The sequence below is a fragment of the Nicotiana attenuata genome, unplaced genomic scaffold (genome assembly GCF_001879085.1).
Source record: "Nicotiana attenuata strain UT unplaced genomic scaffold, NIATTr2, whole genome shotgun sequence".
Classification (NCBI taxonomy): domain Eukaryota; kingdom Viridiplantae; phylum Streptophyta; class Magnoliopsida; order Solanales; family Solanaceae; genus Nicotiana; species Nicotiana attenuata.
Window position 1 is genome coordinate 559150 of NW_017670502.1, and position 11771 is coordinate 570920.

Here is an 11771-nt window from a genome sequence, read left to right on the forward strand (position 1 = left end):
TAATTAGACTGTGTATCTAAAACCATGAAAATAGCACGGGCTAGCTAGTTTTCAGACTGATAACTGAAAATAGCAGCGTTTGCAAATTCATTGAAAAATAACCACTATTTTGCCGAAACATGAAAAGTTCCAGTATAATATGCTGGATTATAAGGCTCATGCGTATAAACTTCTAGTATATTATGTTAGAACTCCAGCACACGGAAAGTTCCAGCATGGATTATCGAGCTCCTATGTATAAACTTCCAGCATATTATGTTAGAACTCCAATACATTATAAAATTCCAGCACATTATGCTAGAATCTCATATATAAAAAATTTGAACTCCAGCATATTATGCTGAAATTTTTCTGGATTTTAAAGGGTTTTTTTGTTCACATTTTATTTTTACATGGAAAAATGGCCAGATTTTAATTACTTTTAAAATTGTAGCTATCTTTCAATTACAGTTATAATTCTGGCTATGTTTTTTTCTCGAAACCCACTCCAAAAACCTCACGAGAGCTGTCAAAATAAAAATAAAAAATAAAAATTGAGAAGTTGATAAGGTGATTGGTCACAAGGAAATCTGACAAATGGATAAGAAAAATGTACAATAATCCCAACTACCTATTAATCAGGAAAAATAGAACAAAATAACACTAACTTTTGAGTATCACCTCTTAAGTTCACATACTATACTTGATTCTTGAATATTGGACTAAAATTTTCTTGCCATAAAAATGGCTGCCTTGACACGTGTATCACCTTACCAATGCCATAAATTAAGTTTGGTAAATCATAGACATCCAGAGTTGTCCTCACTTCTAGCAACTACCTCATCATTTGTTTCATTTCCAAAGAAAAACAAGAAATTTAGCAAATTCTCAGTTTTGGCCATGGCTGATTTGAACACAAGCACTGTTCTTGTTACTGGTGCTGGTGGCAGAACTGGTAAATTTTCCTTTTTGCCTTTTTTGGGGTTTCTTGATTTTGACACATTCATTCATCGCTCAAGGGTTTTAGAGCATTTATATATGTAATCTTCATTTTCTGAAAATTTTAAATTGTTGAATGCGGAGTACTGCTGTAACCACTGCTAATCTTTGGCTATGGGGTGTTAATTCAGTATATATGCAGTTTGTGGGGTCTAATTCTGGGGAATTCTGGTTATGATTTTGGCTTTTTTTGTTGGAAGTAATGTTAAGGGGTTATGTGGGATTGAGGCATTGAAATTTGTATGAGCATGATCATAAGGAGACCTAACTAAGGCACATGATGATTACACAATTGTATTCATAAAAGGGCTTAGCCTACTGGTCAATTAAGTGGATGGAAATTAAAATCCCACGGGTTCAAATCCAATTCGAGACAAAAAAAAACTAGGTTATTTCTTCCCGTCTGTCTAACCCTTGGTGGACCGAGTTACTCCATACCTATACTGTGCTGGTGAGAAGTAGCAGGTATTCGGTGGATATAAAAAAGCTGTTGAATGGAAATCCGGTGATACATATTGTACTAGAACATATTGCTTTTGTCTTTCCCTTTTTCTCCCTTCAAAAAAGAATACTCTAAAAGAAGAGATAGGAGCCCAAGCAGTTAGATTATTTTTGCGTTGAAGTCTTGCAACAGTAATATATGGATTTGTCCTATAAGCATTGCTTCTCAAATCTATTGAGGAGGTTCTTTATAGCTTTCAAGAATGTACAAAGCAACAACTATTCTTAGAATTTTGCTTCTTAGGCTTCTTAGTAAATGACTAATGCTAGAATCAATCATGTCAAGTGGCCATGAGCTTTAGGGTATGATGTAGATTGAGCTATTCCTGTTCCTCTCACGATCAAACAATTTCACGGCTCCCTCATTAACAAGTTGTTTACATTGTAGGATCAATTGTTTATAAGAAGTTGAAGGAGAGGTCAGAGAAATATACAGCGAGAGGATTGGTTAGAACGGAGGAAAGCAAACAAAAAATTGGCGGTGCCGATGATGTTTATATTGGTGATATCAGGGATACTGAGAGTATTATTCCTGCCATACAAGGTATTGATGCTCTTGTTATTCTTACAAGTGCTGTGCCAAAAATGAAGCCTGGGTTTGATCCAACTCAAGGTGGAAGACCGGAATTCTATTTTGAGGATGGGGCATACCCTGAACAGGTATAGAAAGCTATGGCTACTCATGTCCTCAGGCTTGTAGTTGTCTTTGTCTGACACAAAAAAATGCTGACTTTGTATTTGTAGGTAGACTGGATTGGCCAGAAGAACCAAATAGATGCTGGTAAGGAGTCATCTTTGACACTATTGCTACTGGATATAGGATGCTCTCTGTTTATCTTAGATATACATTTTGCATGTTTACAGCTAAAGCTGCTGGTGTGAAGCAGATCGTGCTAGTTGGGTCAATGGGAGGGACAAATCCTAACCACCCCTTGAACAGTATTGGAAACGGAAATATACTGGTTTGTTCCTTGACTCTTTTCCTTTATTTCTTCTATTATTTTGGCCTGAGATGAACGTAGATAGAGGAAAATGGTCAGTGAGGATTCATATTGCCAACCCAACTTTTTGGGACTGAAGCGTAGTTGTGTTCTTTCTGCCATTTTAATGGCCATCTTACCTGAACTTTTCTTGCTAAATTAGCCTCTGCTTGCATTTTAGACGGGTACTGCTACTTCTCAGTTATGCTTATGGCAAAAAATGTAATTTCACGTGCATTCAAGAATTTTAATTGCTGGCAGGTTTTAGTCGATGGTTCTTAAAATAGTTATTACCTTTTTCCTTTTGACCTGCTTTATTTGTTGGAATCGTTTTCATCGAAAAGTTCTGCCGGACTAACTTGTGTGAAGGTTACAGGTCTGGAAGAGAAAGGCTGAACAATACTTGGCTGACTCTGGTATTCCTTACACAATTATAAGGTTTGTTCAATTTAAATATTTCTATAAATATCTGTTTGAGCCTACAGAAACAGAAACACTTTGAATTTGGGTCTTGTTAATCCAAAGCTGCTCCTTTAGACCATCTCCAACCTTACACTAAATATTACACCAAATCCTATTTTGGTGTAATATTTGGTGTTTTGGTGCTGCAACCCAACACCATTTTGGTGTGTGAATAGTGTTACACCAAATGGTGTTACACTATTCATCAACACCACTACTATTCATCAATATTTTATTATTAATTTTTATTATATAACACTTTTAATATAACATATTATAAATTTTACTTGTTTCATTTAGGTCCCTAATATACCTAATTATTGTTTATGTAATATCTTTATAATATTAGTTCTACATCTTAATTTTGTTGTGTAATTTTTATAAATTTATATTCGTATATATTAGTTTTATATAAAATTGTAAGTTAATTTTATTATAATTTATAATTGTATAAAAAAATATAACCATCACAAAAATGAAAAGTTCAAATATAAAATATAATATGTTGTTGATAAATAACGTAAAAAAAATATTTAATAAATTAGTGATTGACATAGATTAAAATTGAAATACATTAAATAACATAATAATTAGAAAATTATAACAATAATTTAGTACTCTAGTCGGTCGATTCTAGATCCACCAATCTCATTAAAAATATTGAGTGTACGGGACAGAGGATTGTTGTGGTTGTTGAAATTGTTGACTTCTTTTATCCGTATTTGTTCTTGTCGAATAAATTCACGAATATTTAGATCCTCAATAGAATCTAAATTCGACAATAAAATTTAGTTTCTTCTTAAAATTCTTTTAGTTTCAAAGCTGTATCTTTTATCTTCATATCTCGCTGCCTGTCTGCACTTGACTTTGCCAATAACTCAACAAGCTGATTATTTTTAGATTGGACCATTTTCATAGCAGATGAAAGACCTTCATCGATTTTTCTCTTCATTTTTGCTTTCTTCAACCCAATAGGTCGTTCTGATGATGTGGAATCACCTGCAACATCCTCATTCAAATTTAGTGAAAATGATAATAAGTTAGGAGATGATACTAGAGGTGAATCTGGAGTAGGAGTCTCAGACTCCGATGATATATAAGAAGAGTCTTGCTTTCGAACTTTTTTTTTTTCCAGCATCGACATTTTTACACTTCTCAAAATCCTTCAACATATCCCACACATGATCAAATTTAAAACCTATTTTGTAGTTTGGATCTTGCATTAGTAAACATTTTGCTTGATTAATCTGCAATATTTAAAAAAAAAAAAATTGAAGAGAAACGGTAAGTAAATATATACAAATAAAGTATAAGTAATTACAAAATAAATACTCACAATATCTTTATCTGAAGCACCATTAGGATGCAAATTTTCAACTTGACGTGCACATCCATTTAATTTTTCTTATAGCCTCCCCAATAACTTGAATTCGAGATTGCATCGATCTTCTGTTGTGATACTCCCAACACGCATCCTTTGCATTATTGTATGCTTCCTCCACTCGACCCCAAAAATGATCTCTAGATTGATGTACACCTGTTATTGAATCTTGAGAAACATCTAAATAAACTTTGCATAATAGCATATTTTCATTGGTAGGGTATCCTGTAGATCGAATGGACATTTTTGCAAGTGATTAGAGGAAAAACGGATTATATGGTTAAGGAAAAACAAAAGCCAACTTCGTATGAATGGGTATGTTGGCACTTTAATATATATAGATATAAGTAGAGCAAAAAATTGACATAATACATACTTAGATTTCATCTTGATCTCAACCGGATGGATTTCATCCTAATCTCAACCATCGTATGGATTTCATCCTTATCTCAAATTTATCTTTAGGTAAAATATCTCTACACATTATTCAATGTGTAGAGATAAAGTAAACACAATTATTGACCGAATAATAATAGGATAGATTTTATCTTGATCTTAACCATCGGATGAATTTCATCCTTATCTCAAATTTATTTTTAGATAAAATATCTCTACACATTCTTCAGTATATAGAGATAAAGTAAACGCAATTATGACCAGATAATAATAGGATAGATTTTATCTTGATCTCAACCGTCGGATGAATTTCATCCTTATCTCAAATTTACTTTAGGTAAAATATCTTTTGAATGTTGGAATACGGTTTGCCAGCAGATAATAATCCAAGTCTACCCATCGCATTCTAAATTTAGAATACGGTTGGCATACGGTTTGCCAACCGTATGCCAATATTCTAAACACAACTGTGATTTCTTGTAGAGTAGATAATCCAAATCTACCCATCATATCAACGCGTTGTTCGAAGTACGTATCATAAGCTTTAATTGCATCAACAATATGAAGGAACAAATTCCGGGATATCTGATATCGATGACAAAACATATCGTCATTAAAGTGTGGATTATCCGAAAAATAATCGAAAAATAAATTATTATCAGCTGCTTCACAATCTCGATTGATTACCAAATGACCTGGAACGGAGCCAACTCCGAAAACTTCATTATTTTGATATCTTGCAAATGCTGCAACATATAGTTGTTCATGCGAATATTTTGCAAGATTACTTGATGCTCTTCTGCAGTAGTATCATCTAAATTTAAAGATGATAATGATGAAGAGGAATTTTCATCATTATTATTAGATGAACCTCCAGTATAGAAATTCATTTTCAGAACAAATGAGAATAGGCTTTGAAATGAACTGGAAATCCTGAGTTATTTTCCTAAATGATGTTCACTTTTATAGATTGAAGAATGTATAGAGATATTTTGCATAAAGATAAATTTGAGATAAGGATGAAATCCATCCGACGGTTGAGATCAAGATAAAATCTATCATATTATTATCTGGTCATAATTGTGTCTACTTTATCTCTATACGTTGAAGAATGTGTAGAGATATTTACCTAAAAAAAATTTGAGATAAAGGATAAAATTCATCCGACGGTTGAGATCAAGATAAAATCTATCATATTATTATTCGGTCAATAAGTGTGTCTACTTTATCTCTACACATTGAAGAATGTGTAGAGATATTTTACCTAAAGATAAATTTGAGACAAGGATGAAATCCATCCGATGGTTGAGATTAGGATGAAATCCATCCAACGGTTGAGGTCGAGATGAAATCTAAGTATGTATTATGTATATTTTTGGCTCTACTTATATATATATATATATTAAAGTGCCAACATACGAAGTCGGTTTTTGTTTTTCCGTAACCATATAATCCATTTTTCCTCTAATCACTTTAAAAAAATGTCAACTCGATCTACAGGATCGGGCTGGGCATATATCGGGTAAAACCGATAACCCGAACCGTTATTTATTGGGTTATCGGAATTGGGTTATTGGGTTAACGGTTCGGTAACGGTTTAGAATTTTTTCACTATTGGGTTATCGGTTCGGGCCTCGGTTTGGCAATTGTGTTAATGGGTTAAACGATAACCCAACAAGGATTAACGAAATTACTACTTGAATTTGAACTGTTGTTTGATTCTATCGAATTGGTACCATTCTTGACTACTTCAATATGTGAATATTAGTTGCAGATTTTGTGCTTAGCAGCAACATTATGTTGATGTTTGTAGTGTTGGAAACTGGAAAGTTGGTTCTTTACTTCTTGGGTTCTTTGTTCTTCTTGGAAACTGGAAATGTTGTCAAATTGTTTCAATACCAATAGTAGGGTTTCCATTTATTACGACAGTATTGAAGTGAAACTGTTTTACAACTCTCAACAAATTGAATATTAGTTTCTCCAAGCAGAAGCCTCAAATATTAGTTGTGGCCAAAACGCAAAAATTAGTTTACTACATGTGAATTGTTTACTCTTTTTTGCTTAACTCTAGATTGAGTTATCTTATCGGGTAAATCGATAACCGGTTAATCGATAACCGATATCTTATCGGTTCGGTTATCGGTTTACCATATTTGTAAACCGATAACAGATACGCTAAACCGATAATATTTACAACTGAACCGAACCGACCGATGCCCACCCCTACTACAGGATACCCTACCAATGAAGATATGCTATTATGCAAAGTTTATTTATATGTTTCTCAAGATTCAATAACGGGTGTACATCAATCTAGAGATCATTTTTGGGGTCGAGTGGAAGAAGCATATAATAATGCAAAGGATGAGTGTTGGGAGTATCGCAACATAAGATCGGTGCAATCTTGAATTCAAGTTATTAAGAAGGCTATAAGAAAATTAAATGGTTGTGTACGTCAAGTTGAAAATATGCATCCTAGTGGTGCTTAAGATAAAGATAGTGTGAGTATTTATTTTGTAATTACTTATACTTTATTTGTATATATTTACTTACAGTTTCCCTTCAATATTTTTTTTAAAATATTGCATATTAATCAAGCAAAATGTTTACTTATGCAAGATCCGAACTCCAAAAAAGGTTTTAAATTTGATCATGTGTGGGATATATTAAAGGATTTTGAGAAGTTTAAAGATGTCGATGCTGGAAAAAAAAAAGGTCGAAAGCAAGACTCTTCTTAAATATCATCGGAGTCTGAGACTCTTACTCCTGATTCACGTCTAGTATCTTCTCCTAACTTATCATCATTTTCACTAAATTTGAACGAGGATGTTGCAGGTGATTCCACATCATCAGAACGACCTATTGGGTTGAAGAAAGCAAAAATGAAGAGAAAAATCGATGAAGGTCTTTCATCTGCTATGAAAATGGTTCCAATCAGAAAATCGGCTTGTTGAGTTGTTGACAAAGTCAAGTGCAGCGAGATATGGAGATAAAAGATAGAGCTTTAAAAGTCAAAGAATTTAAAGAAGAAACTAAAATTTTATTTTCGAATTTTGATTCTATTAATGATCCAAATATTCGTGAATTTATTAGACAAGAACAAATATGGATTTAAAAATTCAACAATCCTCTGTCCCATACACTCAATAGTTTAGTGATATTGGTGGATCTGGAATCGACCTATTAGAGTACTAAATTATTGTTATAATTTTCTAATTATTATGTTATTTAATGTATTTTCAATTTTAATCTATGTGAGTCGTTAATTTATTACATATTTATTTTTATGTTATATATTAACAACATATTATATTTTATATTTGCACTTTTCATTTTTGTGATGGCTATATTTTTTTATACACTTTTAACTTATAATTTTATATAAAACTAATATATACGAAAATTAATTTATAAAATTATACAACAAAATTAATATTGTAATTACATAAAAATAATCAGGTATATCAGGGACCTTAATGAAAAAATAAAATTTATAATATGTTAAATTAAAAGTGTTATATAATAAAATATTGATGAATAGTGTTACACCAAACTTGATGTAACACTATTCATCACCAAAATGGTGTAAGAAATGGTATTGGGTTGGAGCACCAAATATTACACCAAAATAGAATTTGGTGTAATATTTAGGGAAATTACCAGCTATGTCCATTTACATGTAGCTCATTACAAAAATTGGCCACTTGATAAAATATTACTAATATTAGCCAATTTAGCCAATTAGCTATTTGTAGCAAAAAAATATCAAATTTTGCTTTTTGAGTGGGTGCTATTAGAATAGATTGGGCACAACTTAAGGAGCTTGAATCTCAGTTTTGGGATGATTTGGTGAAGTTTTGAGGTGTTTTGAATTGAAAATTCGAAGTAAAAGCTGAACATGAAAAAAATGAGATGTGTATCACACTATGTATCATTTGTGTATCATACATGTATCATATTTGTATCAATTATGTATCACATGTATATCCATGTATATCTGTGTGTGAGATACATGCGTGATACATGTTTGATACATGTGTCGCAGAAGACTTTTTTGAACTCGATTTAATTACGAATTTTGATACAAAACCAGTCCAAATCACCTCCAATCTTCCTCAAATTTTGTATATTGGCTTATCTATATATTTTCAATGAATTTCAACTATACCCATTGAAAAAGTTCCTTTTTTGTTTAGATTTTTGGAATATTGTATAGATTTTTGTATTTCATCACCTTATTTGCTACCCCGTCCATGAAATTTCCTTTCCGTCTTGTATCTAATGTTGCTAATCACGCTTAAAAATATGGAAGGTGATTTTTGCATGTGATTCTTTGAGAGAAAGAACCCTATTATTTGGTTTTTCAATTTTTGTTGGCTAGTTTTGGTAAGTCTATGACTAATGGCTAGAGGTTGGTAAGTTGGGATTTATTTGGGACATTTGTGCAAGTTTCCCTAATATTTAGTGTAATATTGAAGATAGTCTAAGGATGGGGCTGCCCTTATTCTTCCTAGTAGGATTTCTAATGAATATTATCAAAAAAGAGCTGCATATTAGATATAGAGGAAGCAAATTAGGGTGAGAAGTAGTTTTGGGACTCTCCATTTAGACCAAAATAAGTTGGAGGTTTTTTTTTTTTTTTTAGGGGGGGGGGTGGGGGGGGGGGGGGGTTGGAGGAGAAGGGCTAGGGGAACAAGAACCTTAACCCTCACCAAAGGTTGGAAATCCCTATGCAGGTCACATAACTCAACTCTTACGATAACGAATCTAGTAAAGCATAACCATTATACAGGTAGTATGACTTAGCTTGCATAAAAAGTAGTAAGTCGGAGAGAATCAAACTAGAACTGAATTAATTCAAACTTACCTAATTAAATACTATCATGTGTAGAATATTGGGAAGTGGAATTTCAAAGATAAGACAACTACATAAACTATCACAAACCTGAGAAAACTGTTAAAACGTTTCAGTTTTCACTAGAGTCATCAATAAGAAACAATTAAATCATGCTTCCGCTTGTTCGTGGATTCCATGTTACAAGTAGATAAAGAAAAGCCCCTCTCTCGGCGGGACTCAAAATAGAGGAGGAGGAGATAAGCAAAGCTTATGTGGAAATAACTTACAAATCTGAATCAACTTCAGTAGTTACCTCGTTGTTGTACTCGAAAAATCACATTTATATCTTCATCAGACAGCGGTAAATTTATTTTGAGGTTCCTGCTATATATCATTTCTAATGTCAGTCCAGACATTGTTTAACTATTCTTGTTATGATGTCCATGTTATGCTCTTTGGTTTAGATTTATTATTTGATCATCATTTCATTTCTCTTCTTTGTTCAGGGCTGGAGGATTACAAGATAAAGAAGGTGGTATTAGGGAACTACTTGTAGGAAAGGACGATGAACTTCTTCAGACAGAAACAAGAACCATTGCCAGGGCTGATGTTGCAGAAGTTTGCATTCAGGTATATTACTCATTGGTCTTTGGTCTTTTTGTACTCTATCGAGATGTTTGCTGTTTCTTTGGTCAGCTTCAATGCTTCACGCTTACGACTCACTCCCTATAGCTTTGGTCTCTGGTTGCCGATCTTCTGAACCAAAACCTTCGTGGCATTTTTGTGTTCACAGGCACTTGAGTATGAGGAAGCTAAATTTAAGGCACTTGATCTGGCCTCAAAACCTGAGGGAACTGGCACACCGACCACAGATTTCAAGGCTCTATTTGCACAAATCAGTGCTCGTTTCTGATATACCGCTCACCATGACTATGTCCGAATTTTCATCACTCTATTATTCCAACATTTGTTCAAAAGTGAGGCTAAAACCTTAAGGTAGATAAGGCATCTGAGTTTGGTTGTACCATTGCCCGTCCCTCCCCCTTCCCCCCGCGCAGCAGCTAACTTCACTGATCCCATTGACTTGCCAATAGGTTCTGTGGCAACATCATATTTTATCAATTCAATGGCACAATGGAGGATTATATCATGTGCCTTTGTACATCTATCTGATGCTTGGGGGAAGGCAATAGACTCAATAACCATTTTTGAACTAGTGCAAGAGGACACTATATACTTGCTTCCATTGCATGTTTCACCAAGTAATATTTCATCTTTATGGTTATTATTGTATGCCTCCTCTTTTTTTTTTTTTTTTCTGGATTCACACCCGGCATTCGGTACCCATATGGGGGCTGATTAAATCCGGATTCGCGCCGGGAAGTCTCACACTGGGGGTAAAGCGCTTCCTAACAAAGGCGTATTATATGCCTCCTTGCTTGTAAATAAACTTATTTCATGGATTCAGTGATTTTCAAGTTCACAAGTAAATGGTTCCAAGCTTACATTGGAGAGTGAATTTCCATGATCTAATAAAGAATCAAACTCATTTAAAGAACTTTTCAATTTAGGTATCTTAGAATGTTGATATCATTTTGCTAATATTATTATGTAATACAACGTTTATTATTCTATATAATTCAAATCATTTGAGGATTCAAAGTTTAGTTTGTTAGGATTGGCCCTGAATTTCTAATCTATTAGGACTCTCTTTCTTGAAGGAATGGAAAAAGACTCCTAAAAGGATTAAATCTCCTTAATATGTCTTATCCTTTTCTTGGAAGACAAGTTTTCCATATCTATAAATTAAGGATCTCTGCTTCTTACAAGTGCACAGAAAAATATTCGCAATGTAGTCATTAAAGAGTTTTGTTTAGGGGGAGATTTTTCTCTCGATAGTTTTTCTTCTTTTATATCAGTTTTATAATATATAGATCAATTGTTCAAACAATTATAAACTATTATGATTAGTTTAGTATATTTTTCTTTTGTTGTCTGATTTATCATCCAACAAGCTTTGTAGTGTTAGTTTCCGCATGCACCATGTTATTTCGATCCCAACATAGTTGTCATTGCACAGAAAATTAATGCTGATTTGCTTAACCACAGTTAAGATTCACAACCCTGCTTACTTGGCTAGTTAATCTACTCTGTATATAGCATTTCACTAATCTTTTACCATTTTGGCACAACATTCTACATATCTGACCCATTCCCACAATAAATTATGAGCAAT

General features: G+C 33.2%; 1 protein-coding gene across 1 annotated transcript; it reads left to right on the forward strand.

The window, feature by feature from the left end:
* The first annotated feature begins 635 nt into the window (after window positions 1-635).
* Window positions 636-10823, forward strand: LOC109240300 (uncharacterized protein At5g02240-like). The gene is made up of 7 exons (XM_019406925.1): window positions 636-934; window positions 1868-2139; window positions 2224-2260; window positions 2344-2441; window positions 2836-2897; window positions 10042-10165; window positions 10329-10823. The coding sequence occupies exons 1-7, from the start codon at window positions 724-726 to the stop codon at window positions 10446-10448; spliced, it is 924 nt and encodes a 307-aa protein (XP_019262470.1). The 5' UTR covers window positions 636-723; the 3' UTR covers window positions 10449-10823.
* Window positions 10824-11771: the final 948 nt, after the last annotated feature.

Bases quoted from the DNA above. Each gene is read 5' to 3' on its own strand.
- LOC109240300 (XM_019406925.1), top strand. From the start codon at position 724: ATGGCTGCCTTGACACGTGTATCACCTTACCAATGCCATAAATTAAGT. The intron at 2,140-2,223 runs GTATAGAAAGCT...TTGTATTTGTAG, and splicing joins ATGGGGCATACCCTGAACAG to GTAGACTGGATTGGCCAGAA. The intron at 2,442-2,835 runs GTTTGTTCCTTG...TGAAGGTTACAG, and splicing joins TTGGAAACGGAAATATACTG to GTCTGGAAGAGAAAGGCTGA.